The 26969-nt window shown below is 46.1% G+C and overlaps 1 protein-coding gene across 1 annotated transcript in view; it reads right to left on the bottom strand.

Moving 5' to 3' along the window:
- Window positions 1-26969, bottom strand: part of LOC144499246 (uncharacterized) — a 163272-nt gene that overhangs the window by 54348 nt on the left and 81955 nt on the right. Inside the window, exons 39-56 of the mRNA XM_078221363.1 lie at window positions 26517-26798; window positions 25493-25742; window positions 25169-25381; window positions 24768-25135; window positions 24288-24569; window positions 23304-23567; window positions 22830-23105; window positions 21794-22007; window positions 21393-21760; window positions 20945-21194; window positions 19901-20113; window positions 19500-19867; window positions 19034-19301; window positions 18231-18598; window positions 17759-18026; window positions 16962-17164; window positions 8916-8937; window positions 3846-4016 (exon numbers count right to left, since the gene is read on the bottom strand). Coding sequence (XP_078077489.1) covers window positions 3846-4016; window positions 8916-8937; window positions 16962-17164; window positions 17759-18026; window positions 18231-18598; window positions 19034-19301; window positions 19500-19867; window positions 19901-20113; window positions 20945-21194; window positions 21393-21760; window positions 21794-22007; window positions 22830-23105; window positions 23304-23567; window positions 24288-24569; window positions 24768-25135; window positions 25169-25381; window positions 25493-25742; window positions 26517-26798 — 4648 coding nt within the window. The remainder of the gene's footprint in view (window positions 1-3845; window positions 4017-8915; window positions 8938-16961; window positions 17165-17758; window positions 18027-18230; window positions 18599-19033; window positions 19302-19499; window positions 19868-19900; window positions 20114-20944; window positions 21195-21392; window positions 21761-21793; window positions 22008-22829; window positions 23106-23303; window positions 23568-24287; window positions 24570-24767; window positions 25136-25168; window positions 25382-25492; window positions 25743-26516; window positions 26799-26969) is intronic.

Genomic DNA, 26969 nt, shown 5'->3' with positions numbered 1-26969 from the left:
TGGTTCCAAATATGCTGATGACACAAAATAGGTAGGAAAGTAAGTTGTGAAGAGCATGTAAGGAGGCTACAAAAATATATTGATAGTTTAAGTGAGTGGGCAAAGATCTGGCAAATGGAGTATAATATGGAAAAATGTGAAATTGTCCATTTTGGCAGGAAGAATAATCAAGAAACACTATCTAAATGGTGAGAGATGACGGAGCATGAGATTTAGAGGGATCTGGATGCCTTAATACTTGAATTGCAAAAAGGCTAGTATACAGGTACAGCAAGCAATTAGGAAAGCTAATAGAATGTTATCATTTATTGTGAGGGGAATTTAATACAAATATATAGACTGTGTCTGGAGTACTGTGTACAGTATTGTTCACCTTATTCAAGGAAGGATGTAAATATGTTGGAAACAATTCATAGGGTGTTTACTAGACTAATACCTGGAATGGGTGAGTTGACTTATGAGGAAAGACTGGATAGGCTTGTATCCATTGGAGTTTAGAAGAGTAAGAGGTGACTTGATTGAAACATACAAGAACCTGAGGGGTACTGACATGATGGTTGTGGAGAGGATGTTTTCCCTTGTGGAAGAATCTAAAACTAGGGGTCACTGTTTAAAAAATAAAAGGTTGCTTATTTAAAATAAAAGATCAAATGAAGATGAGGTGATTTTTTTTCTCTTAGAGGGTTGTGAGTCTTTGGAATTCTCTTCCAGAAAAGGTGGTGGAAGCAGAATCTTTCAGTATTTTTAGGGTAAAGGTGGCTTTCTTGATAAGCAAGGGAATGAAAGGTTATCAGGGATAGATGCTCTCATTAAATGATGGAGCAGGATCAATGGGCCAAGTGGCCTACTCCAGCTCTTTGTTCATATGTTCATATGTACACCTGATCACACATTGCACACCTATCCACAATTTAAGAATTAAATCTGTTTACCTTAACATATATTAGTCCCAATAAAAGATGTGTGGATTAGGTGGATTAGCCATGCTAAATTACCCCTTAGTGGGAGGGGGACCAGCTAAGGTAAGTGCATGGGGTTATGGGGATAGGGCCTGGATGGGATTGTGGTCGGTACAGACTTGATGGGCCAAATGGCCTCCTTCTGCACTGTAAGATTCTATGATTCTATGAAAAGCCAGAAATTATAAATCATAAAACAATGGGGGGGGGGGGGGGCAATCTGACGAAAAATATTCGAAGTCCACAACGGACGTGAAAACTGGAGAGTTTCTGATCCGTTTTTTGTGTGAGTCCAAATCTACGGTGTGCACTCAGACAAAAAAAAGCAGAAACCATTCTCACCCGTAGGGGGAGGGGTTGGGTCTTATATCGCCCGAAAGCCGGCAGTTCGGATCAGAGGCCTGAAAAGTGCATGCACGCAGAAAGCACGGAAATGGCAGCTCTCCTGCTTGCACCCACCCCACCGTAGACACAGACTCCCCCTCCTCTCTACAGATATCAGAGACCCTCCTCCATGCTCTTGACACCCCCCAGCACCCCACCCTCACACATTCTACCTCTCATGTCCCCCTCCCCCAATTGCAGAGTGTCCCTCACCCCTCTCCCCCCATGTTCCCGATTGCATGTCCACTCACCCCCTCTCCCCCATGTCTCTGATAACTGTCAGCCATTTCCCCTTTTCCCCATGCAGGGTCCAAGCTATGGCCAAGTCGCAGCAGGCCATGGTGGAGTCCCAGATGACCACGGCTGAGTCACAGTGGGCCATGGCTGAGGCACTCAGGAGCCTTATTGAGATTCTGCAGCCCACGGCTGAGAAGCTTGAGAGGTTGAAGGAGACACAACAGGACAGTGCCAAGTCACAGTGGACTATGGCCGCAGCCCTAGAGAGCGTGGCCCACACTCAGCAGGGCATGGCTGAGGGTCTGCAGAGCGTGGCCCAATCTCAGAGGGCACTTGTTGCTGCCATCGGCAGGTGGCCCTAGACACAGAGGGCCATCGGCGAGGGCTCACTCACCATGGTGCTAACATGGGAGGGCAGTGGGTGGTTGGTTTCCACCTGCTGTACCACACAGCCCCCCATGTGAAAACCTGGTAGTGACGAGGGCCTCCTTTGCTGCCCTGGCATGCCGGACCTTTGTAGCCACCTGTCCTCCATGGGTTGGTTCGTCATCGTTGTTGTCCTCCTCCTCCTCCTCCACATCCTACACCCTACATTCCCTATACTTCCACTTTGGAAGGAATAATAGTAAAATGGACTATTATTTAAATGGTGAAAAATTACAACATGCTACCGTGCAGAGGGACCTGGGGGTCCTTGTGCATGAATCGCAAAAACTCAGTTTGCAGGTGCAGCAGGTGATCAAGAAGGCAAATGGAATGTTGGCCTTTATCGCGAAGGGGATGGAGTATAAAAGCAGGGAGGTCTTGCTGCAATTGTACAAGGTATTGGTGAGGCCACAACTGGAGTACTGTGTGCAATTTTGGTCCCCTTACTTGCTGAAGGATGTATTGGCCTTGGAGGGAGTACAGAGAAGGTTCACCAGGTTGATACCGGAGATGAGGGGATTAGTTTATGAGGAGAGATTGAGTAGATTGGGCCTGTACTCGTTGGAGTTTAGAAGGCTGAGGGGAGATCTTATAGAGACATATAAGCTAATGAAGGGGCTAGACAGGGTAGAGGCAGAGAGATTCTTTCCACTTAGAAAGGAAACAAGAACTAGAGGACACAGCCTCAAAATAAGGGGGAGTCAGTTTAGGACAGAGTTGAGGAGGAACTTCTTCTCTTCTTCTCTCAGAGGGTAGTGAATCTCTAATTCTCTGCCCATTGAAGCAGTGGAGGCTACCTCGTTAAATATGTTTAAGTCACAGGTAGATAGATTTCTGATCAATAAGGGAATTAAGGGTTATGGGGAGCGGGCGGGTAAGTGGAACTAAACCACTATCAGATCAGCCATGATCTTATTGAATGGCGGGGCAGGCTCGAGGGGCTAGATGGCCTACTCCTGCTCCTATTTCTTATGTTCTTATACCCTAGCTATGACGATAACATTACATTCTGCACCCTCTCCTTTCCTTCTCTATGAACAGTATGCTTTATCTGTATAGCATGCAAGACACAATACTTTTCACTGTATACTAATACATGTGACAATAATAAATCAAATCAAATCATCCTCCTAGACTGTCTCCTCCCTAGCGACACCTGGCTGGTTGCCCTCCACCTCCTCCTCCTCCTCCAAAATGTCTCCTCGCTGTTGCGCCAAGTTATGGAGTACACAGCAGACCACCATGATGTGGGACACTTTCAGAGGGCTGTCCTGGAGGATCCCACCACAGCAGACCACCAACATTTCAGACTTATCTGGATAGACACATGAACAGATGGGGAATAGAAGGATACAGAAGGTTGGTCTAGATAGGCCAACATGATCGGCGCAGGGTTGGAGGGCTGAAGGGCTTGTTCCTGTGCTGTAGTGTTCTTAGTTCTTTGTTCAATCCAGGCACTGGAAGCGTATCTGAGGAGCCTAACAAACCACTTAATAATTGACCGTGTGGCAGCTTGGACCTCACTATAATGGGTCTCCGCCTCAGTTGTTGGCCTCCGCACTGACATCATCAGCCATGCCCTGAGCAGGTATCCCATGTTCCCATGGGCCATCCCTGCAGTCTGGCTGTTCCTCGAATACTTCGGGGATGTTTAAGCTGCTCAGTATAACACTGTAATTCACGCTGCCAGGGCGTTGGGCACACACATGCATCATCTGCATCCAGGGGTCACACACTCACTGCACATTCAATGAGTGGAACCTTTCTGTTCACAAACCGCTGTGAGTTCTGGTCAGGGGACCTCAGGGCGATGTGTGTGCAGTCAATTGCACCCTGTACTTTGGGCATTCCCGTCATGGCGGAAAGTCCTCCAGCCCAGGTTTCCTGCTGGGCCTGGACCAGGTTAAAACTGATGTACTGCCCAGCCTGGAGGTCCAGGGCCTCCATCACCTCTTGTACATACTTGTGGACGAAGGACTGGGAGATCCCACAGAGGTCCCCGCTGGCGGCCTGGAAAGGATCCAGTAGTTTAAAAGCTGAGGGCTGTTGTGACCTTCACCACCACCGGGACTGAGTGTCCCCCTGTGTCCCAAGGTGCAAAGTCCTATAGGATATGGCACGGGTGCTGCATCATCTGCTTGTGGAGCACAAGCTGTCCAACAGTTGTTCGAAAGACATGCGTGTCCTGAACCGTTGGGGCCCCCGGATCCTCATCTGGAATGGCAGGTGTGGGTTTGGTTGGGGGAAGTAGGGGGAGACATAGAGAGATTGCATCACAAGGGTCTCCAACCAGCTACCCCCCATTTCCCCCAACACCCCCGCGCCCTCAGCAGTACTGGCCCCATCCAGCGCTGCCTTACAAGACCCAAGGAAAGTAGTGCTGTCACAATGCTACTGCATCCCCACCATTTCCCCCACTAAACCTTCCCCACTCCCTCCATCCGCATCAACTCACCCCCACCATTGCTGGCTGCTGGCAGCACTAGGATCCAAGATCAGCATTAAAACCCAAGGTCGTACACCTTGGCACCTTGCCCACCTCACCCCACCAGCACACACGCAGCCCCCCCGCCGACCCGAAGCACAACATGGCCGCTTCTGTGCTAATTGATGCCTCATCCATTTTGGGCGAGTTCACATCGCGTATGTTTTTTTTTGTACAATGGGAATGGGCACAAAAATGGGTGCCATTCTCATTTGTCCACTCACTCCCGATTTTACGACCTCATGTTGCTGAAAAACAGGCGCGATGAGGTTGTAAGATCGCCCCCAAGGTTTCTGTTTTGAATTTCCCTCATAGGAAATGTACCCTGTGCATGTGCAGTCACTAACTGCATGTGGTTTTCTGTAATTTATAGGACACAATAACTCTTGACCAACATCTTGCAACTGCTGGAGAGTTTCCCAAGGTGTTGCAGGAACATACTGATGAGAGAGGCTACCAGGCAGAACAGATTTTTAAAGCAGACAAAGCTGGCCTGTTCTGGCAAATAGGAACTACATATCAAAAGATGAAAGGACAGTACGTGTTTTTAAAGCCGCAAAGGATAGGCTGACGTGTCTGCTGTAGGCCAATGTGACTGGCTTTAAATGTAAACCAGTACTGGTTTATCGGTCAGAAAACCCTTGAAATTTGGCAGTCTTTTAGAACACTAACAGCAGGTCTGGGTTACAGCAGTAATATCTGATGACCAGTTTAAGAATTGCATTCTGAGAGAAAACAATCCATCTTTCAAGGTCCTACGAATCCTCAATAATATACCTGGCAATCAAAACGTTTGCAAATAGAGCCATCCAGATCTGACATTTGTTTTTACCCCCCCAAATAATCCTCATTTATCCAGCAATGACCGGAGGGGTCATTGCCTCTTTCAAAGTTTACTACATCCGATGAGATTTCAGCTACATCCTTCATCTTATGCAAGCAGACCCTTCAAGCACAGTCTGTGATTGCTGAATAAATTCAAAATCCTCTTAACAGTTTCCTTAAATAAGGACTCATGGTCTTTAACCATAAATGCCTGCTGGAAAAAAACATTTGGCCTATGGCTATGAATAATTTTCATAGGGTTCCCCAGTGTCAACACTGAAATGACCAGGATTGTTGACTTGGTAAAACAAATTGGTAGCCTGATGGGTATTCATAAAGGCTAAGGGAAGACATCAACAAAGACTGCTGATTAAAAAGGCTAACTCTGCATCAGGCTAAGGACTGTTTGAACAGCAGAGAACAGGATGTGCAGCCATGGAACAAGCACAGGAATTGATTGGACAGTGGCTGTTGCTATGCTTTGAACAGACAATGATTGAACACAGACCCCCATGTATTGTGTTCCTGAGAGAATTGCGATCTCTGACAGAGGCATGACTGTGATCAAAAAGACAGTGATTAATTAGTGCCTGTATTGTGAGTATGTGACTGGATAACATCTGTATAAGAAGAGAAGACAAAGAGACATCGGCAGCAGTAACCCGGGATCAACCACTGTAGAAGAAGCAGCAAGACCCCAAATCTAGGTCTCAGTAACATCTGAACAAAGGCCATCAGGAGGGAATCTGATCAGTTCACCTCACCATGTGTAGTATCTTGTAACTCCAAATCGTGAGTTTGAATACTTTGTGCATAATGAATTAGGCCAGAGGTTAGCTACTTTGTGTATAACAAACTAATTCAGAGGTTAAATACGGTTTGTGTAATGAAGCAAGTCAGAGTCGGGTTAAATAATTTGGGTATAACGATGTTTGATGTCTGGTCCAATTTTGTGGTAACTTGGTGACGTACAATAGAGGAGATTTGTTGTATACTAGTTCGACAGTTTGAGCGTCTTTGTCCATGGCACCAGCTGACCTGAGTTCGAGGGCAACATGTTGGAGGGAAGGGATTTGAAGATGATGAAGTAGAGGGGGGATTTTCCACTTCTCTGTTTTCGGTGGGCGGGAATGGCGGCAGGGCAGAGAATCGAGCGGGAATCCCAAAATAGCATTTATGCCGGCTGGATTCCCCCACACTTGATTGTCTTTGCCTCTTGCCAGTGACATAACAGGAAGGCCAATAGAATACATTTGCATATGATTAGTGGGCCAACAGGTGTTTAAAAAGGGGATCTGTTGAACAAAACCTGCCGCGGGTGCACAGATAAGTGTAACCCCCAAGGGGATACGGACATTAAGGTGCTGGAGGATTCCATGCCCATTAGTTGGGTACTCTATTGTGTTTGTGTTTTTTTCTATTTTTATCTTTCACATCTTTTAAAATGGTGCCCCGAGAACCCACCCTGCCAGCAATATCATGGGACACGCCTCCTTGATTATTCTTGACTGTGTCAAAAGCTATGGCAGGAAAAGCCACAGTGCAGCCAGCAGGCTACACGCCACATTTTCCACTGGAGTTGACACTGTCAAAAATCAAGTGTATGGACAGCAGCCCATGGTCGGCCGCGCTTGGTTGAGGTCATTAGGTTACGCTGAGGCTTCATATGTTTCATATGAAGCAATTTTTAAAAGCGGCATCTCGGCCTTTTGGCTAAGATGCAAATGAGCTCAAGTCTTGGAGGAGGAACCTCCCCCTTCTCCAATCAGCTTGGCTCATGTAGATCAGGCCCAGGACAGGGTGGTTTGGTCGCTAGCCCTGTCTTGTCAGCCTGGATCTGAAATGTCTCAACTTGTTGAGACTCTGAATTGGATTTGATTTGATTGAATTGGAAAAGTATAAATTTTAAAAAAAATAGAAAATTCCACCTGATGAGTTGTTTCAATCTGTCAAGAGGACCTCTCTACGGAAGAATTGGTTGAATTGATGAAATGAACAGGAGCAGGAGAGCCTAAGAAGCTCGTTTCACAAGACAATGGCAGATTTCATAAGATAAGCTGGCAATTTGAAATAACAGGTAACAGACCATGATTGATACTACTATTGCTCCTTACTGAGAAGTTTACAAAATTGAAAAGCTCAAGACAAAGCAGTCAAGAATAATATCATTCTTTTTATCCACATCAATGTCTACATCAGCTGCTTCACCCATTCCCATTAATTAAATATTATGGTGAGCGGGTGGGTAAGTGGAGCTGAGTCCACCAAAAGATCGGCCATGATCTTATTGAATGGTGGAGCAGGCTCAAGGGGCAAAATGGCCAACTCCTGCTTCTAGTTCTTATGTTCTTATGAAAATCCACTCTCAAATAAAGTATTGTAATTTGTACTAGCTGCAATTTTCCACAAAAAGATCTAACTGTCATAAAGGTGAGAAAACTGGAGCTATGGTGCCCGTCTGTTAGGCATGGTCCAGACCACAATCATCCCACACTTAAGTAATTTTTTGGGAGAGTGGTGAGTTGCGTGCTGGTTCTGGGAGGCGTGGGCCTAAACATGTGAGTGAGCCCACCTGCACAGTGCTCGGGCACCATTTTGAAAGGGTGCTGTGTTCTGGGAGTGCACTGGGAGATTCCCTACCTCCTGTCATGGATTTCAGGACCCCCCCACCCCCACCCTCCCCCACCCCCTTCATTGGCGCAAAGTTTTCCCCACATCCTCCCTGATACAGATCACCGACATTGGGGCACTGGGGTCCTCCTTCATGACCCTGACATAGTCCCTTTCATCATAGCCTTCACTCAGGCCCTACCCACACTCAGACTCCCACCCCATTGGCACTGCATCCGGCACACTGGTCACTCCCATTATGAACTATCCCCACCGTTCGTGATTTTGTGTGAACATAATCCCTACAATGGCAGGACTTTACTGTACTGCATGGTGCTGCATCAAGTAGCTCATTCACAACTGAAGATAATTTGATTGTGAATGTTAAACACATCTTTAGTTTGACCTTTTGACTCTTTAGGTTGGAAGTATCCTGCTAACTAGGCCATTTATGATAACTATAATGTGGTATAACTGATTTGATTTCACATACCATACTCGTGCATGTAATAATATGACAATTGCTCATTGCATAATAAAACTGACATTGTCTTATGACAAAAAATATGATTCTGTGAAGTAACATATACTTGCCTCTCTTGGAGGATCAAAATCTGGACATGCTATTATTTTTGGGGAAGATTCAGTTGATGTAATTGTATGGCTGGTACTACTTGCAGGTGCACTTGTAGGAGTAGGTATTGTAGTTCCACAAGGCCAGATATGTTTTTCAATATTACAAGTATCATTGCATTTTGCAAAGATGCAAAATCCAGCTTCATCTGTGTAGTTATATATCATTTCACCTAAAATGTAAACAAAGGAAGATTTACAATTTAATTTACATTTTTAATAGCATGCATAGATAGATATAGGAAGCTCAGAAAGGGCTTCCCATGATATTAAATAACAAAGGTTACAATATACGTGTGTCTTCATGATGCATTTATTATTCTGTGTCTGTTTTCAGAAGCTTGTTGATATCTTACCAACTCAGTACGAGTGGAATTTCTAGTGGAAGAAAAAGAACTTATCAGCAGAGCAAGCTTTTGAATTGGTTTACCCCAAAATACATCAGTCACGTAGATTCACTTATGCTTTGCAAATGGGTGATTCTTCAAGTATACTACAAAAAAGGAATTACAAGCAATGATACATAATGAAGAACAGCATAGCAATGTTATAAATTATGTTCTTCATAATGACTCACTCTGAAATTCTGTGAAATGAGGAGAAATAGCAAATGAGACATTAAGTTATACACTAAAATTAATAGAGAAACATAAATCTGAAAAGCAAATCTCCAAATGATGTTTAATAATGTAACATTTCAGATGAAAAAAATTATGGTCTAATTTTGAATCAGATTAACAATTCAACATTATTAATTGTGTGAAACCAGTTATTTAAAATTGCTAATTTTAAACTCTGATTACAGATTGATGCAGGTTCTACTTATTGGAATTCTGACCTCTTTCTTTATTGTCTTGGGTGCACTTTTGGATCTCAGCAGACTATCCAGTCAACTTAATCCTGGCGGCAGCCCAAATCCGAGGCATCCATCAGCGAGACAAGCAATAAAATAAGATAGAATCAAATTAATATCTAAACTTTGGACCAGAGTCACCCTCAGGGAAATCCTGTTAGGAATCCCCAGATTCTGCCTCTTTGTCTCGGGAGATGCCAAATCCCCAGGCACAATGAAGAGGAAAATATACTTTCTCATGTACTTTTTATGTTTCTTCATTATGTACACTTTCTTAGTAATAGTGAATGTTTTTATTTATTCATTCATGGAATGTGGGCGTCACTGGCTATGTCAGCATTTATCGCCCATTCCTAATTGCCCTCGAGAAGGTGATGGTTAGTTGCCTTCTTGGAGGGGATCTTAGTGGTTTGGAGGGGATCTTGCAGGTGATGGTGTTCCCATGCATCTGCTGATTCTGTTCTTCTAGATGGTAGTGGTCATGGGTTTGAAAGGTGCTGTCTAAGGAGCTTTGGTGAGTTTCTGCAGTGCAGCTTGTAAATGGTACACACTGCTGCTACTGTGTACTGAGGCAGTGTTCGTGGATTGGGTGCCAATCAAATGGGTTGTTTTCCCCTGGATGGTGTCAAACTTCTTGAGTGTTATTGAAGCTCCACTCATCCCGACAAGGGAAGAACATTCCAACTCCTGATTCGTGCCTTGTAGATGGTGGATAGGCTCTGAGAAGTCAGGAGGTGAATTACTCACCAAATGGTTCCTAGCCTCTGACCTCCTCTTATAGCCACAATATTTACATGGTTAGTCCAGCTCAGTTTTAGGTCAATGGTAACTCTCTCCAGGATGTTGATAATGGGGGATTCAGTGATAGTAATGCCATTGAATGTCAAGGAGTGATGGTTAGATTCTCTCGTTGAAGATGGTGACTTGTGCCTGGCACATGAGGTGTGAATGTTACTTGCCACTTGTTAGCCCAGCCTGGATATTGTGCAGGTCTTACTGCATTTGGACATGGACTGCTTTAGTACCTGAGAAGTCACAAATGGTACTAAACATTGTACAAATCATCAGTGACATAGCCATTCTAACTTTACAATGGAGGAAATGTCACTGATGAAGCAGCTGAAGATAATTGGGCTTAGGACATTACCCTGAGGAACTCCTGTGATGTCTTAGGACTGAGATGATTGACTTCCAACCAACACAACCGTCTTCCTTTGTGTTAGGTATGACTCCAACCAGTGGAGAGTTTTCCTCCTGATTCCCAATGACTCCAGTTTTGCAGGACTACTTGATGCCATATTCAATCAAATGCTACATTAATGTCAAGGGCAGTCACCCTCACCTCACCTCTGGTGGTCAGCTCTTTTGTCCATGTTGGAACCAAGGCTGTAATGAGATCAGGAACTGAATGATTCAGATGGAACCCAAGTTGAATGTCGGTGAACATTTTATTGCTGCTTGATAACATTGTTGATGATCCCTTCAATCACTGCTGATGATTGAGATTAGACTAATGGGGCAGTAATTGGCCAGGTTAATTTGTCCTGCTTTTGCGCACAGGACATACCCGGGCAATTTTCCACATTACCAGGTAGATGCTAGCATTGCAGCTCTACTGAACAGCTTGGCGAGGGGCATAGCAAATTCTAAAGTGCAAACCTTCAGTACTATTGCCGGAATATTGTCAGAGCCCATAGCTTTCGCAGTGCCTTCAATTGTTTCTTGATATAACGTGGAGTGAATCAAATTGGTTGAAGACTGGCGGGCATCTCTGATGCTAGAGACCTCCAGAGGAGGCTGAGATGGATCATCCACTTTACACTTTTGGCTTCAGTCTACTGTTGTGGGGGGCACTCCATCGTTGAAGATGAGGGATGTTTGTGTAGCCTCCTCCTCCAGCAAGTTGTTTAATTGTCCACCACCATTAGCAACTGGATATGGCAGGACTGCAGAGTTTAGATCTGATCCGTTGGTTGTGCAATCACATAGCTCTAATAAAGGTGCTTACACTGAAAGTAGTCCTGTTTGTAGCTTCATCAGGTTGACACCTCATTTTTAGGTGGCCTGGTGTTGTTACTGACATGCCGTCCTGCTCTCTTCATTAAACCAGGATTGATCCCCTGGTTTGGTGGTGGTGGTGGTAAATTGGAAGTATGCTGGGTGATGAGGTTAGAGATTATTGTTGAGTACAATTCCACTGCTGATGATGACCCACAACGCCACATGGTTGCCCAATTTTGAGCTGCTCAATCTCTTCAAACTCTATCCCATTTAGCACTGTGGTAGTGCCACAATCCTCAATGTAAAGATTGAACTCCATCTCCACAGGGACTGTATGGTGGTCACTTCTACAGACACTGTCATGGACAGATGCACTTGCAGCAGACAGGGGTTGGTGAGGATCAGGTCAAATATGTTTTTTCCTCTTGTTGGTTCCCTCACCAACTTTAGCAGACTCAGTCCAGAACCTATGTCCTTCAGGACTCGGCTAACTTGTTCAGTAGTGGTGCTACCATGCCACTATTGGTGACAGACATTGGAGTACATTCTGGGGACATCCTTCTGCCACCCACAGTACTTCTTCCAAGTTTGATCTGATTTGATTTATTATTGTCACATGTGACATACAGTGAAAAGTATTGTTTCTTGCATGCTATAGAGACAAAGCATGCTGTTCATAGAGAAGGAAATGAGAGAGTGCAGAATGTAGTGTTCCAGACATATCTAGGGTGTAGAGAAAGATCAACTTAATGCAAGGTAGATCCATTCAAAAGTCTGATGGCAGCAGGGAAGAAGCTGTTCTTGAGTCCGTTGGTACGTGATCTCAGACTTTTGCATCTTTTTCCTGACGGAAGAAAATGGAAGACAGAATGTCTGGGGCACATGGGGTCCTTAATTATGCTGGCTGCTTTGCCGAGGCAGCGGGAAGTGTAGACAGAGTCAATGGATGGGAGGCTGTTTGCGTATTGGATTGGGCTACATTCATGACCTTTTGTAGTTCCTTGTGGTCTTGGGCAGAGCAGGAGCATACCAAGCTGTGATACAACCAGAAAGAATGCTTTCTGTGGTGTATCTGTAAAAGCTGGTGAGAGTTGTAGCTGACATGCCAAATTTCCTTAGTCATCTGAGAAAGTAGAGGGTTGGTGATTAAGGAAGCATGGGGGACCAGGACAGGTTGTTGGTGATCTGGACACCTAAAAACTTAAAGCTCTCGACCCTTTCTACTTGGTTCCCATTGATGTCGACAGGGGCATGTTCTCCTCTACGCTTCTTGAAGTTGATGACAATCTCCTTTGTTTTGTTGACATAGAGAGCGAGATTATTGTCATCGCACCAGTTCACCAGATTCTCTATCTCATTCCTGTACTCTGTCTCATCATAATTTGAGATCCGACCACCTACGGTGGTGTCATCAGCAAACTTGAAAGTCAAGTTGGAGGGGAATTTGGCCACACCGTTGTAGGTGTATAAGGAGCATGGTAAGACGTTGAAGACACAGCCTTGTGGGGCACCAGTATTGACGATAATCGTGGAGGAGGTGTTACCTATCCTTACTGATTGAAGTCTGTGGGTTAGGAAGTCTAGCATCCAGTTGCAGAAGGAGGAGCCGAGGTCCAGGTCATGGAGTTTGGAGATGAGTTTCGTAGGAATAGTGGTGTTGAATGCTGAGCTGTATTCAATAAATAGGAGTCTTTGTTATCCAGGTGTTCCAGGGCTGAGTGCAGGGCCAGGGAGATGGCATCTGCTGTGGACCTGTTGCAGCGGTAGGCAAACTGTAGTGGATCCAGGTAGTCCGGGAGGCTGGAATTGATTCATGACATGACTAACCTTTCGAAGCACTTCATAATGATGGATGTCAGAGCCACCAGATGATAGTCATTAAGGCACGCTGCTTGGCTTTTCTTTGGTACTGGGATGATGGTCGTCTTCTTGAAGCAGGTAGGAAGCTCAGATTGTTGTAAAGAGAGGTTGAAGATGTCTGTGAATACCCCCGCCAGCTGATCCCTGCAGGATCTGAGTGCTCGCCCGGGTATCCCATTCAGGCCAGTTGCTTTCTGTGGATTGATGTGCGGGTTGATTTGTCCAAAGATGTGCGGGTTAGGTTGATTGGCCAGGTTAAAAAATTGCCCCTTAGAGTCCTGAGATGCGAGGGATTAGTGGGTAAATATGTGGGGGTAGGGCCTGGGTGGGATTGTGGTCGGTGCAGACTCGATGGGCCGAATGGCCTCCTTCTGCACTGTAGGGTTTCTATGATTTCTATGATTGACCTTTGAGAAAGCTGCTCTGACATCTGCAGTGGTGACCTCAGATACAGTTTCATCCAAGGCTTCCAGAGTGGAGAGCATGCTCTCCCTGACCACTTGCTCAAAACGGGTGTAGAATGCATTGAGCTCATCAGGGAGGGGTGCGTTAGAGCCGGTGATTTTACATGCCTTCATCTTGTAGCCTGTTATGTCTTGTTCAACATGGAGGAGTACTGATTCATCAACTGAGGAGGGGAGGGGGATTTTGAGGTTTTGGAGGGGCTGGGGCAACAGGAGCTGTGGCCATTTGTGGTAATCAGAAGAAGGTTTCCTTGCCCATGCTTGACCTCATGCCATGAGACTTCCGGATTCAATGTTGAGAACTCCCAGGGCAAATCCCTTGCGTCTGTATACCACTTTGCCAACACCTCTGTTGTGTCTGTCATGGTGCCATAGAGATTTACAGCACAGAAACAGGCCCTTTGGCCCAACTCTTCCATGCTGACCAGGTTTCCTAAACTGAACTAGTCCCATTTGCCAGCATTTGGCTCATATCCCTCTAAACTTTTGCTATTCATAAATTTCTTTTAAATGTAGTAATTGTATCTGCCTCAACCACCTCCTCTGGCAGCTCATTCTATATACCACCACCCTCAGATCCCTTTTATATCATTCCCCTCTCACCTTAAACCTATGCCCTCTATTACTGACTCCCCTACCCTGGGGAAAAGATCTTGGCTACTCACCTTATCAATGTCCCTCATGATTTTACAAACCTCTATAAGGTCACCCCTCATCCTCCTACGCTCCAGGGCAAAAAGTCCAAGCCTATCCAGCCTCTCCTTATAATTCAAATCCTCTAGTCCTGGTAACATCCTTGTAAATCTTTTTTCTTGCCAGTGGTGATGATTCTCTGACTGTGACTATGTCAGTTTGACGCGGCTTTTACACAGCACAAAGCCCAACAAGGAGGACTTTCTGGGTTTGGTAGGGCTGAAATTTCAATGAATTATTTGATGCAATGTGGCCTGTCCAGCTTCAATGCTTATAGACTTTGTAGTGGTTTGATACAGCTGCATGGCTTGCTGGGACATTTCAGAGGGTATTTTAAAAGTTACCATATCGTTTGGGCTTGGAGTCACACATAGGCCAGACCAGGTAAGGACAGCTAAAGCTACATTTGTGAATCAGGTTTTTAACAACAATCAACAATAGTTTTATGGTTATCATCAGACTTTCAATTCCAGATTTTTATTGAATGCAGATTCCACCATTTGCTGTGGTGGGATTTGAACCTGGGTACCTAGAGCATTACCATGGCTCTCTCGGTTACTAGTTCTGTGACAACAGCACAACACCATTGCCTCCTTGCATATAACCAAGATAATGTACAAGAAGTGAATATCATGCCATCATTGGGTGATAAAAAGCACAAAAGGGTCAAGTTTAATTTTGATTGTGTGTTTGGGTGCTTTGTGGACAGCTATACAATTTTTACAAGGCCAAATTCAAGAGAATGAGGGAAAGATATGAGAAATTGGGGAGGTAAATGCTAAATAGAATGACATAGAAATTGCAGCACAGAAACAAACAATTTGGTTCAGCCTGTCTGCACAATATCCTCCTGTTCACTTCTTCTTCATTTATTTCTCTTGTTTCCCCTCAATGAATCTATGTTGATTAACAATATTTACGTTGAAGACAAACTGAGCTTAAGGATATATTTTGAGTACGCAACTTATAACTGTTGAATATATATTATGATCAAAAAATGGGTTAACCAAAGAGAGATACATATGTATAAAACAGATTCTATGATCAGACTGCAAAAAGATGAGGAAAACAACTGGATGTAAAAATGTTCAGAAATATGTCAAAACGTTTGAAAGGAATTTGAAAACGAAAAAAAATGAAGGTACTGAGTGTAAGAGTGGAAATGCTTCAGTATTGTAACAGTAGAGCTGTATTCACACAACTATCAAACTGGTTCAAAAAAATTTCACTCTGCTGCTTCAGTTACAATGCAAATGTCGTCTGATTTCCCAGGGCATGGGTCTGACATGCTGGGCTGTAACTTCCTTGGAGTGAAAATCAGTGCCTGATTGTCACTCCAAGCCCAATGACTGAAGTGAACGATTTTTCAAGCTTGCCTCGTCCAACCTCACAACTCCGACCAAACGAGATCCAGGCAGTGCAGCATGTCCCCAAAGCCTAGTGTAAACTGCAGATCAGTCAGAATGAAGGGGAACGTGCCCTCTTTTTACTGCATTAGCTGCTGCAGACCGGATAAGTTAAAGGTCCCATGAAATGAGGGGAGGGGGGAAGAGGAGGTGATTGAGGGTGTCAGACCTTGGAGGAGGAGGGGCGTGGATTGTACCTTTGGGAGGGGAAGGGGGCGGAAATCAAAGTGATGTGATGGAGTTTGGATGGGACAGACCTGGGGTAGGAGGGGGTGGGGGCAGGGGAGGGGAGGCCAAGCCTGCAGGGGGCATGGGTGGAGGACTGTGGAGTCAGGTTGAATAGGGTCAGGTAGTTGAGGGGTGACGGGCCCTCAGATGGGGGGTAGATTGGAATCGCATGGGTTGTCAGGAGGGGTGTGGAAAATTGTGGGGGCTGATTAGTTGAGGGGGTGGGGGGGATGGGCTTGAGGGGTGATCTTTTGGGTAGTTGGCCTGGGACTTTACAATAGTTAGCCAGAAGTTGGAAGAGGCTTTAGTTCTTCAACTGTGTGTAACAGTTGAGACCATCGAAGTTTGCAATTTAAATCAGATTTTTGGATGATTCCCAGTTTAGAGAAATTGCTCAGAGGAAGTATGCGCTTTGTGGCCATTGCCTTGCACACCCTCACCTGGAAACCTCCAAAGGGGATTCCCCACCACATCTCTGGTGTATCATACCCCCAATCTGATTCCGGGAAGCTCTGAAGTTGCGACCCATCATTTAACCAAATTGAAAGAAATAGGTGGCCATATTCTGCTTCAATTTTGGGACTGTTCAGGCCTAAGTGTACTAGCCACACAACAGGAGGAGTGGATGACAACTGAGGATCCAGAAAGGAATCATGGTACATAACTTGAAGAGGAACTGATATTAAAAAAATGTATCAACACAACAAAAAGAATTTCAAGAATATCATCAGCTTTGTAATTCTCAAAGGGGAGAAAGTGAGGAACTCCACTGAAAAGGAGATCAAAATGTTCAGAAATTTGTTAAGAAGACAGTCAGTTAAGAAGACAGTCAGTTAGACAGGGAGGAATCCCAGAGAAAACAAAAATAATCAGTGTGAACAAACATAAACAAATTACCTTGAGAATATACTGTTCCATTCACGATGCAGAAACATTCTGTGGTAGAAGAGGCATAGCTTGTGGTTGGAGACACAGTAGAATGAATTGTGAAGGCAGTAGATGTCGGCTGAGAAAAAGTTGAAGGCATCTTGATTGTAGTTGTAGACATAGTACTTGTTGATGTAGATCGGGTTAGCAGAACAGTGACTGCGGTAGTTGTACTCCATTTGGTAGCAGTAGCGGCAGACTGATTACCGGTGGGTCTCCCAGAAGTAGGAACAGGTGTAGTGATTGTGCTTGTAGCAGTCGTGGGAGGAATTCTTGTATTTGTGGATATAGGTGATGAGACAGCTACGGTTGTGTTTTGGGGAGTGGTTATATTTGATGATACTGCTGAGATTGATGAGGTAGTAGTAGATTGATGAATAGACGCTGTTGGCTCAGTAGTCTCCATTGTATCAGTTGTGCAGACAGTAGTTTCAGGAGATGTACTGAGTGTTTGCACAGTGCTAGTATGGCGTGGACTTGTAACAGTAGTTGGAATTGTGCGTGGCCGTGTGGTTGAAAATGGAGTTGGCATTGATGATGGAGGGGTTGGGAATGTTGGCGTGGGAGTGGATGGGATTGTGGAAGTGGTGTGACTTGATGACAAAGTGCTGGTCATTAATGTGGTGGTAGTCAAAACAGGAGGACCACTTATAGTTGTGGATGCTGTTGAAGGTTGAGTTGTGGTAGATCCTGGGGGAGATGGAGATGTTGTTGTGGTGTGTGATGGGGTTGTGGTCGTGGTTTCAGGAATTCTGGTGTTTGTGGACTGAATTGATGTTGTGGTGATTTCTGGTGTTGAACTTGGCAGTGTGGGAGATGTAGTTGAGTTTGTGGATGGGATTGTGGTGGAAGTTGGAGGGATTCTTGTTGATGTGGATGTGCTGGAGTATGATGTTGTGGTGATTGTTGGAGTTAGTGTTGATGTTGTCGGGGTTGTAGTTGTAGTTGTCGTGGGTGGAGTTGTGCTTGTTTGATGGCTTGAAGGCACGATGCTGCTTATTGTGCTGGTGGAAGAAGGTGGAGGACTGCCTGTTGCTGTGGATGAGATTGATGTTTCCGTTGAGGTGGAGGTGGAGGTTGAGGGGGATGTAGATGTTGTCGTGGTTGTGGGGTGGGTTATGGTCGTGTTTCCAGGGATGCTTGTGGTTGTGGATATGGTTGAATGTGATTCAGCAGTTTCCATTGTTTCAGTTGTACAGATAGTCGTTGTGAAAGTGCTGTTGGATTGTTCGATAGTACTAGAGGATGGTGGCATTCGACTCGTGGTTGGAGATGTGGGTGAATGTGGTGTTGGGGTAGATGATGGAGGCATTGGTGATGTTGTTGTTGTGGTGGAAATAGTAGAAAGTGTGCTGGTGGTGCTTGTTGGTCTTGGGGTTGATGTTGTATGGGTTAAAGGTGTTTTTGAGGTTGTGGATGGTGTTGTGGTTGTGGTGTGACTTGACGACATGGTGCTGGTCTTCAATGTGGTGGTAGTTGAAATAGGAGGTCTGGTTGTGGATGCTGTCGAAGGTTGAGTTGTGGTAGATCCGGGAGGAGATGGGGATGTTGTTGTCGAGTGCGATGGGGTTGTGGTTGTGGTTTCGGGAATTCTGGTGCTTGTGGGCCTAAACGATGTTGTGCTGGTTTCTGGTGTTGACCGAGGCGGTGTGGGAGATGGAGTTGAGGCTGTTGATGGGATTGTGGTCAAAGTTGGAGGGATTCTTGTTGTCGTGGATGTGCTGGAGTATGATGTTGTGCTGGTTTCTGGTGTTGAACTTGGCGGTGTGGGAGATGGAGTTGAGGTTGTGGATGGGATTGTGGTTGAAGTTGGAGGGATTCTTGTTGATGTGGATGTGCTGGAGAATGATGTTGTGGTGATTGTTGGAGTTGCTGTTGACGCTGTAGGGGTTGTAGTTGTGGTGGTAGTAGAACTAGGAGGCCATCTTATAGTTGTGGATGCTGTCGAAGGTTGAGTTGTAGATCCTGGGGGAGATGGGGATGTTGTTGTGGTGTGTGATGGGGTTGTGGTAATGGTTTCAGGAATTCTGGTGCTTGTGGACTGAATTGATGTTGTGCTGGTTTCTGGTGTTGACTGTGGTGGTGTGGGAGATGGAGTTGAGGTTGTAGATGGAATTGTGGTCGAAATTGGAGGGATTCTTGGTGATGTGGATGTGCTGGAGAATGATGTTGTGGTGATTGTTGGAGTTGGTGTTGACGTTGTCGGGGTTGTAGTTGTAGTTGTCGTGGGTGGAGTTGTGCTTGTTTGATGGCTTGAAGGCACGATGCTGCTTATTGTGCTGGTGGAAGAAGGTGGAGGACTGCCTGTTGCTGTGGATGAGATTGATGTTTCCGTTGAGGTGGAGGTTGAGGGGGATGTAGATGTTGTCGTGGTTGTGGGGTGCGTTATGGTCGTGTTTCCAGGGATGCTTGTGGTTGTGGATATGGTTGAATGTGATTCAGCAGTTTCCATTGTTTCAGTTGTACAGATAGTCGTTGTGAAAGTGCTGGTGGATAGTTCGATAGTACTAGAGGATGGTGGCATTCGACTTGTGGTTGGAGATGTGGGTGAATGTGGCGTTGGGGTAGATGATGGAGGCATTGGTGATGTTGTTGTTGTGGTGGAAATAGAAGAAAGTGTGCTGGCGGTGCTTGTTGGTCTTGGGGTTGATGTTGTATGGGTTAAAGGTGTTTTTGAGGTTGTGGATGGTGTTGTGGTTGTGGTGTGACTTGACGACACGGTGCTGGTCTTCAATGTGGTGGTAATTGAAATAGGAGGTCTGGTTGTGGATGCTGTTGAAGGTTGAGATGTGGTAGATCCGGGAGCAGATGGGGATGTTGTTGTCGAGTGCGATTGGGTTGTGGTTGTGGTTTCGGGAGTTCTGGTGCTGGTGGGCCTAAACGATGTTGTGGTGATTACTGGTGTTGACCGAGGCGATGTGAGAGATGGAGTTGAGGTTGTGGATGGGATTGTGGTTGAAGTTGGAGGGATCCTTGTTGATGTGGATGTGCTGGAGAATGATGTTGTGGTGATTGTTGGAGTTGGTGTTGACGCTGGAGGGGTTGTAGTTGTTGTCGTGGTAGTTGAACTCGGAGGCCCACTTCGAGGTGTGGATGCTGTTGAAGATTGAGCTGTGGTAGATCTTGGGGGAGATGGGGATGTTGTTGTCGTGTGTGATGGTGTTGTGGTAGTGGTTTCAGGAATTCTGGTGCTTGTGGACTGAATTGATGTTGTGCTGGTTTCTGATGTTGACCGTGGCGGTGTGGGAGATGGAGTTGAGGCTGTTGATGGGATTGTGGTCGATGTTGGAGGGATTCTTGTTGACGGGGATGTGCTGGAGAATGATGTTGTGGTGGTTTCTGGTGTTGACTGTGGGGGTGCAGGAGATGAAGTTGAGGCTGTGGATGGGATTGTGGTTGAAGTTGGAGGGATTCTTGTTGTCGTGGATGTGCTGGAGAATGATGTTGTGGTGATTGTTGGAGTTGGTGTTGACGCTGTAGGGGCTGTAGTTGTGGTGGTAGTTGAACTAGGAGGCCATCTTATAGTTGTGGATGCTGTCGAAGGTTGAGTTGTGGTAGATCCTGGAGGAGATGGGGATGTTGTGGTGGTGTGTGATGGGGTTGTGGTCGTGGTTTCAGAAATTCTGGTGCTTGTGGACTGAATTGATGTTGTGCTGGTTTCTGGTGTTGACCTTGGCGGTGTGGGAGATGGAGTTGAGGTTGTTGATGGGATTGTGCTCGAAGTTGGAGGGATTCTTGTTGTCATGGATGTGCTAGAGTATGATGTTGTGGTTGACATTCTAGTCGTTTTAGGCGTTTTAGTTGTTGTAGTAGTAGTTGAAATAGGAGGCCTGGTTGTGGTTGTGGATGCTGTTGAAGGTTGAACTGTGGTAGATCCTGGGGGAGATGGGGATGTTGTGGTGGTGTGTGATGGGGTTGTGGTCGTGGTTTCAGGAATTCTGGTGCTTGTGGACTGAATTGATGTTGTGCTTGTTTCTGTTGTTGACTGTGGCGGTGTGGGAGATGTAGTTGTGGATGGGATTGTGGTCGATTTTGGAGGGATTCTTGTTGACGTGGATGTGCTGGAGAATGATGTTGTGGTGATTGTTGGAGTTGGTGTCGTCAGGGTTGTAGTTGTCGTGGGTGGAATTATGCTTGTTTGATGGCTTGAAGGCACGGTGCTGCTTATTGTGCTGGTGGAAGAAAGTGGAGGACTGCCTGTTGCTGTGGATGAGATTGATGTTTCCGTTGAGGTTGAGGTTGAGGGGGATGTAGATGTTGTCATGGTTGTGGGGTGCGTTATGGTCGTGTTTCCAGGAATGCTTGTGGTTGTGGATATGGTTGAATGTGATTCAGCAGTTTCCATTGTTTCAGTTGTACAGATAGTCGTTGTGAAAGTGCTGTTGGATTGTTCGATAGTACTAGAGGATGGTGGCATTCGACTTGTGGTTGGAGATGTGGGTGAATGTGGTGTTGGGGTAGATGATGGAGGCATTGGTGATGTTGTTGTTGTTGTGGAAATAGTAGAAAGTGTGCTGGCGGTGCTTGTTGGTCTTGGGGTTGATGTTGTATGGGTTAAAGGTGTTTTTGTGGTTGTGGATGGAGTTGTGGTTGTGGTGTGACTTGACGACATGGTGCTGGTCTTCAATGTGGTGGTAGTTGAAATAGGAGGTCTGGTTGTGGATGTTGTTGAAGGTTGAGATGTGGTAGATCCAGGAGGAGATGGGGATGTTGTTGTCGAGTGCGATGGGGTTGTGGTTGTGGTTCCGGGAATTCTGGTGCTGGTGGGCCTAAACGATGTTGTGGTGATTACTGGTGTTGACCGAGGCGATGTGGGAGATGGAGTTGAGGCTGTGGATGGGATTGTGGTCGAAGTTGGAGGGATTCTTGTTGATGTGGATGTGCTGGAGAATGATGTTGTGGTGATTGTTGGAGTTGGTGTTGACGCTGTAGGGGTTGTAGTTGTTGTCGTGGTAGTTGAACTCGGAGGCCCACTTCGAGGTGTGGATGCTGTTGAAGATTGAGCTGTGGTAGATCCTGGAGGAGATGGGGATGTTGTGGTGGTGTGTGATGGGGTTGTGGTAGTGGTTTCAGGAATTCTGGTGCTTGTGGACTGAATTGATGTTGTGCTGGTTTCTGATGTTGACCATGGAGGTGTGGGAGATGGAAATGAGGTTGTTGATGGGATTGTGGTCGAAGTTGGAGGGATTTTTGTTGTCGTGGATGTGCTGGAGAATGATGTTGTGCTGGTTTCTGGTGGTAACTGTGGGGGTGCAGGAGATGAAGTTGAGGCTGTGGATGGAATTGTGGTGGAAGTTGGAGGGATTCTTGTTGATGTGGATGTGCTGGAGAATGATGTTGTGGTGATTGTTGGAGTTGGTGTTGACGCTGTAGGGGCTGTAGTTGTGGTGGTAGTAGAACCAGGAGGCCATCTTATAGTTGTGGATGCTGTCGAAGGTTGAGTTGTGGTAGATCCTGGAGGAGATGGGGATGTTGTGGTGGTGTGTGATGGGGTTGTGGTCGTGGTTTCAGGAATTCTGGTGCTTGTGGACTGAATTGATGTTGTGCTTGTTTCTGGTGTTGACCGTGGCGGTGTGGGAGATGGAGTTGAGGTTGTTGATGGGATTGTGGTCGAAGTTGGAGGGATTCTTGTTGTCGTGGATGTGCTAGAGTATGATGTTGTGGTTGACATTATAGTCGTTTTAGGCGTTTTAGTTGTTGTTGTGGTAGTTGAAATAGGAGGCCTGGTTGTGGTTGTGGATGCTGTTGAAGGTTGAGTTGTGGTAGATCCTGGGGGAGATGGGGATGTTGTTGTCGTGTGTGATGGGGTTGTGGTCGTGGTTTCAGGAATTCTAGTGCTTGTGGACTGAAACGATGTGGTGATTTCTGGTGTTGACCATGGTTGTGTGGGAGATGGAGTTGAGGTTGTGGATGGGATTGTGGTGGAAGTTGGAGGGATTCCTGTTGATGTGGATGTGCTGGAGAATGATGTTGTGGTGATTGTTGGAATTGGTGTTGACGCTGTAGGGGCTGTAGTCGTTGTAGTTGTCGTGGGTGGAGTTGTGCTTGTTTGATGAGTTGATGGCACGATGCTGCTTATTGTGCTGGTGGAAGAAGATGGAGGACTGCCTGTTGCTGTGAATGAGATTGATGTTTCCGTTGAGGTTGAAGTTGAGGGGGATGTAGATGTTGTCATGGTTGTGGGGAGCGTTATGGTCGTGTTTCCAGGAATGCTTGTGGTTGTGGATATGGTTGAATGTGATTCAGCAGTTTCCATTGTTTCAGTTGTACAGATAGTTGTTGTGAAAGTGCTGGTGGATTGTTCGATAGTACTAGAGGATGGTGGCATTCGACTCGTGGTTGGAGATGTGGGTGAATGTGACGTTGGGGTAGATGATGGAGGCATTGGTGATGTTGTTGTTGTGGTGGAAATAGTAGAAAGTGTGCTGGTGGTGCTTGTTGGTCTTGGGGTTGATGTTGTATGGGTTAAAGGTGTTTTTGTGGTTGTGGATGGTGTTGTGGTTGTGGTGTGACTTGACGACATGGTGCTGGTCTTCAATGTGGTGGTAGTTGAAATAGGAGGTCTGGTTGTCGATGCTGTTGAAGGTTGAGGTGTGGTAGATCGTGGGGGAGATGGAGATAGTGTTGTCATGTGTGGTGGGGATGTGGTAGTGGTAGTTCTGCTGCTTGTGGACTCAATTGATGTTGTACTGGTTTCTGGTGTTGAACCTGGTGTGGGAGATGTAGTTGAGCTTGTGGGTGGGATTGTTGTCGAAGTTGGAGGGATTCTTGTTGATGTGGATGTGCTGGAGAATGATGTTGTGGTGATTGTTGGAGTTGGTGTTGACGCTGTAGGGGTTGTAGTTGTTGTCGTGGTAGTTGAACTAGGAGGCCCACTTCTAGTTGTGGATGCTGTGGAAGATTGAGCTGTGGTTGATTGTGGGGGAGATGGGGATGTTGTGGTGGTGTGTGATGGGGTTGTGGTAGTAATTTCAGGAATTCTGGTGCTTGTGGACTGAATTGATGTTGTGCTGGTTTCTGATGTTGACCTTGGCAGTGTGCGAGATGGAGTTGAGGTTGTTGATGGGATTGTGGTCGAAGTTGGAGGGATTCTTGTTGTCGTGGATGTGCTCGAGTATGATGTTGTGGTTGACATTATAGTCGTTTTAGGCGTTTTAGTTGCTGCAGTGGTAGTTGAAATAGGAGGCCTGGTTGCGGTTGTGGATGCTGTTGAAGGTTGAATTGTGGTAGATCTTGGGGGAGATGGGGATGTTGTTGTCGTGTGTGATGGGGTTGTGGTCGTGGTTTCAGGATTACTGGTGCTTGTGGACTGAAATGATGTTGTGGTGATTTCTGCTGTTGAACTTGGCAGTGTGGGAGTTGGAGTTGAGGTTGTGGATGGGATTTTGGTCGAAGTTGGAGGGATTCTTGTTGATGTGGATGTGCTGGAGTATGATGTTGTGGTGATTGTTGGAGTTGGTGTTGATGTTGTCGGGGTTGTAGTTGTAGTTGTCGTGGGTGGAGTCGTGCTTGTTTGATGACTTGAAGGCACGATGCTGCTTATTGTACTGGTGGAAGGAGCTGGAGGACTGCCTGTTGCTGTGGATGAGATTGATGTTTCTGTTGAGGTTGAGGTTGAGGGGGATGTAGATGTTGTCATGGTTGTGGGGTGGGTTATGGTCGTGTTTCCAGGGATGCTTGTGGTTGTGGATATGGTTGAATGTGATTCAGCAGTTTCCATTGTTTCAGTTGTACAGATAGTCGTTGTGAAAGTGCTGTTGGATTGTTCGATAGTACTAGAGGATGGTGGCATTCGACTCGTGGTTGGAGATGTGGGTGAATGTGGCGTTGGGGTAGATGATGGAGGCATTGGTGATGTTGTTGTTGTGGTGGAAATAGTAGAAAGTGTGCTGGCGGTGCTTGTTGGTCTTGGGGTTGATGTTGTATGGGTTAAAGGTGTTTTTGAGGTTGTGGATGGAGTTGTGGTTGTGGTGTGACTTGACGACATGGTGCTGGTCTTCAATGTGGTGGTAGTTGAAATAGGAGGTCTGGTTGTGGATGTTGTTGAAGGTTGAGGTGTGGTAGATCCGGGAGGAGATGGGGATGTTGTTGTCGAGTGCGATGGGGTTGTGGTTGTGGTTCCGGGAATTCTGGTGCTGGTGGGCCTAAACGATGTTGTGGTGATTACTGGTGTTGACCGAGGCGATGTGGGAGATGGAGTTGAGGTTGTGGATGGGATTGTGGTCGAAGTTGGAGGGATTCTTGTTGATGTGGATGTGCTGGAGAATGATGTTGTGGTGATTGTTGGAGTTGGTGTTGACGCTGTAGGGGTTGTAGTTGTTGTCGTGGTAGTTGAACTCGGAGGCCCACTTCCAGTTGTGGATGCTGTTGAAGATTGAGCTGTGGTAGATCTTGGGGGAGATGGGGATGTTGTTGTCGTGTGTGATGGGGTTGTGGTAGTGGTTTCAGGAATTCTGGTGCTTGTGGACTGAATTGATGTTGTGCTGGTTTCTGATGTTGACCGTGGCGATGTGGGAGATGGAGATGAGGTTGTTGATGAGATTGTGGTCGAAGTTGGAGGGATTTTTGTTGTCGTGGATGTGCTGGAGAATGATGTTGTGGTGGTTTCTGGTGGTAACTGTGGGGGTGCAGGAGATGAAGTTGAGGCTGTGGATGGGATTGTGGTGGAAGTTGGAGGGATCCTTGTTGATGTGGATGTGCTGGAGAATGATGTTTTGGTGATTGTTGGCGTTGGAGTTGACGCTGTCGGGGCTGTAGTTGTGGTGGTTGTTGAACTAGGAGGCCATCTTATAGTTGTGGATGCTGTCGAAGGTTGAGTTGTGGTAGATCCTGGAGGAGATGGGGATGCTGTGGTGGTGTGTGATGGGGTTGTGGTCGTGCTTTCAGGAATTCTGGTGCTTGTGGACTGAATCGATGTTGTGCTTGTTTCTGGTGTTGACCTTGGCGGTGTGGGAGATGGAGTTGAGGTTGTTGATGGGATTGTGGTTGAAGTTGGAGGGATTCTTGTTGATGTGGATGTGCTGGAGTATGATGTTGTGGTGATTGTTGGAGTTAGTGTTGACGCTGTAGGGGTTGTAGTTGTTGTCGTGGTAGTTGAACTAGGAGGCCCACTTCTAGTTGTGGATGCTGTGGAAGATTGAGCTGTGGTTGATTGTGGGGGAGATGGGGATGTTGTGGTGGTGTGTGATGGGGTTGTGGTTTCAGGAATTCTGGTGCTTGTGGACTGAATTGATGTTGTGCTGGTTTCTGATGTTGACTGTGGCAGTGTGGGAGATGGAGTTGAGGTTGTTGATGGGATTGTGGTCGAAGTTGGAGGGATCCTTGTTGACGTGGATGTGCTCGAGTATGATGTTGTGGTTGACATTATAGTCGTTTTAGGCGTTTTAGTTGCTGCAGTGGTAGTTGAAATAGGAGGCCTGGTTGCGGTTGTGGATGCTGTTGAAGGTTGAGTTGTGGTAGATCTTGGGGGAGATGGGGATGTTGTTGTCGTGTGTGATGGGGTTGTGGTCGTGGTTTCAGGATTACTGGTGCTTGTGGACTGAAATGATGTTGTGGTGATTTCTGCTGTTGAACTTGGTGGTGTGGGAGATGGAGTTGAGGTTGTGGACGGGATTGTGGTCGAAGTTGGAGGGATTCTTGTTGATGTGGATGTGCTGGAGTATGATGTTGTGGTGATTGTTGGAGTTGGTGTTGATGTTGTCGGGGTTGTAGTTGTAGTTGTCGTGGGTGGAGTCGTGCTTGTTTGATGACTTGAAGGCACGATGCTGCTTATTGTGCTGGTGGAAGAAGGTGGAGGACTGCCTGTTGCTGTGGATGAGATTGATGTTTCCGTTGATGTTGAGGTTGAGGGGGATGTAGATGTTGTCATGGTTGTGGGGTGCGTTATGGTCGTGTTTCCAGGGATGCTTGTGGTTGTGGATATGGTTGAATGAGATTCAGCAGTTTCCATTGTTTCAGTTGTACAGATAGTCGTTGTGA

This window comes from Mustelus asterias, chromosome 9 (genome assembly GCF_964213995.1).
Source record: "Mustelus asterias chromosome 9, sMusAst1.hap1.1, whole genome shotgun sequence".
Classification (NCBI taxonomy): domain Eukaryota; kingdom Metazoa; phylum Chordata; class Chondrichthyes; order Carcharhiniformes; family Triakidae; genus Mustelus; species Mustelus asterias.
The sequence above is the reverse complement of the archived record's forward strand: the minus strand, read 5'-3'. Positions and strand labels throughout refer to the sequence as shown.